Here is a 1,236-nt window from a genome sequence, read left to right on the forward strand (position 1 = left end):
CAGAATCAGTCACTAATGTCACCACAGTGCTGCGTAGGAATAGACTGTGATGATACACGACCTGGAAAATTACATTCATTACATTCTACACAAACGGGAAGCGTGCCTTTCGGTCAGATGACTTTCTAACTAGAACTTTCTGAGGTCAGAAGTTTTTCCCGTTGGTTTGTAGAATGAGGAGAGGCATTGAACCCAAAACCACTTACCCTCCAGGGGAAACACTGACTCACAATATCTAACTAGCGGGATGCTGTAATAATCTTAATCTGTCACTGAAGAATTGTTTTACCCATGGTTCCTAGGTAATATATACTGACACTACCATACAGACATTCACTCCGGTAGTCAATATGGAACGAACGATAACCCAATTCCCCACCTGTATGTCTTTTGGACTGTGAGTTTGAGCTGTTTCGAATAGACATCAAAATTGGAATATTTACAATGTTTTCAAAATGGATACAGAAGGAAACATCTACACTCTGCTCACCGAACTCGGCCCGATCCAGAAGTTCTCCTGCTGCACAAATTTGACGTTCTCGTACACACCTTTGTTTCTTAAAACCTGGCAAACGGTAAAGGCAAAGGTTTGCAAGAAAGTTCTCTGACATATGTCAATCACTAGAGGGAGCTGGACTCACAGAATCAACCGTCTCATGCTGGGAGAATCCCACTGGTGCAACACCGTAGATACATACAGCCAGAATAGTGATGAGTAAATGCACAACGGTGATCCAGTACGTGAAGAAAGGCCTAAAAACACAAACCATTATCAAGGAATGTCACCTAAAACTAAATCAATCCCACGTTTAGACCTGAGCTGCCGTACCTGTGGTCGTCCATGTCCTCTATCTGCCTCTTGACGTAGCTGTCTATACGTTTGCGATAAGTGCGGTTTGTCAGCTTTCCCACCATGCCCAGTCCATACGGCCTCTTCTCTCGGGCAAAGAGTTTCTTGACCGGGACTACGATTCGCTGGCCGCGCCGCTGCCCGTTGACGCTCACCACCTCCTGCCGCAGGGGCACCTTGGGCGGCCCAGGTGTTCCCTCTTTGGCTTTACGCCACCCTCGCTCCAGCGGTCTGGAAGGGGTTACACGGACGGCGTTCAATAACGAATGTCATACTGACGTTTGCTTTCATCAGCACGGCTCAGAGCAGCGGTTTCCAAACTTTTTAAGGCGAGGCCTCCCGCCAAACAGTATTAGCTTATGGCCGGGACCTCCCTGCTAACCCAC

The 1,236-nt window shown here is 47.4% G+C and overlaps 1 protein-coding gene across 1 annotated transcript; it reads right to left on the reverse strand.

Moving 5' to 3' along the window:
* Positions 1-16: 16 nt before the first annotated feature.
* On the reverse strand, positions 17-1,156 carry LOC103399163 (inactive rhomboid protein 1-like). Its single transcript, XM_008337891.2, has 3 exons — positions 830-1,156; positions 642-753; positions 17-565 (listed from the first exon to the last, which is right to left on the reverse strand). The coding sequence occupies exons 1-3, from the start codon at positions 913-915 to the stop codon at positions 476-478; spliced, it is 288 nt and encodes a 95-aa protein (XP_008336113.2). The 5' UTR covers positions 916-1,156; the 3' UTR covers positions 17-475.
* Between the last annotated feature and the right edge of the window lie 80 nt (positions 1,157-1,236).

The sequence above is a fragment of the Cynoglossus semilaevis genome, unplaced genomic scaffold, assembly GCF_000523025.1.
Source record: "Cynoglossus semilaevis isolate Cse_v1.0 unplaced genomic scaffold, Cse_v1.0 C19172282, whole genome shotgun sequence".
Taxonomy (NCBI): domain Eukaryota; kingdom Metazoa; phylum Chordata; class Actinopteri; order Pleuronectiformes; family Cynoglossidae; genus Cynoglossus; species Cynoglossus semilaevis.

Bases quoted from the DNA above. Each gene is read 5' to 3' on its own strand.
- LOC103399163 (XM_008337891.2), bottom strand. From the start codon at position 915: ATGGTGGGAAAGCTGACAAACCGCACTTATCGCAAACGTATAGACAGC. The intron at 754-829 runs GTACGGCAGCTC...TTGTGTTTTTAG, and splicing joins GAGGACATGGACGACCACAG to GCCTTTCTTCACGTACTGGA. The intron at 566-641 runs GTGAGTCCAGCT...ACCGTTTGCCAG, and splicing joins AGCATGAGACGGTTGATTCT to GTTTTAAGAAACAAAGGTGT.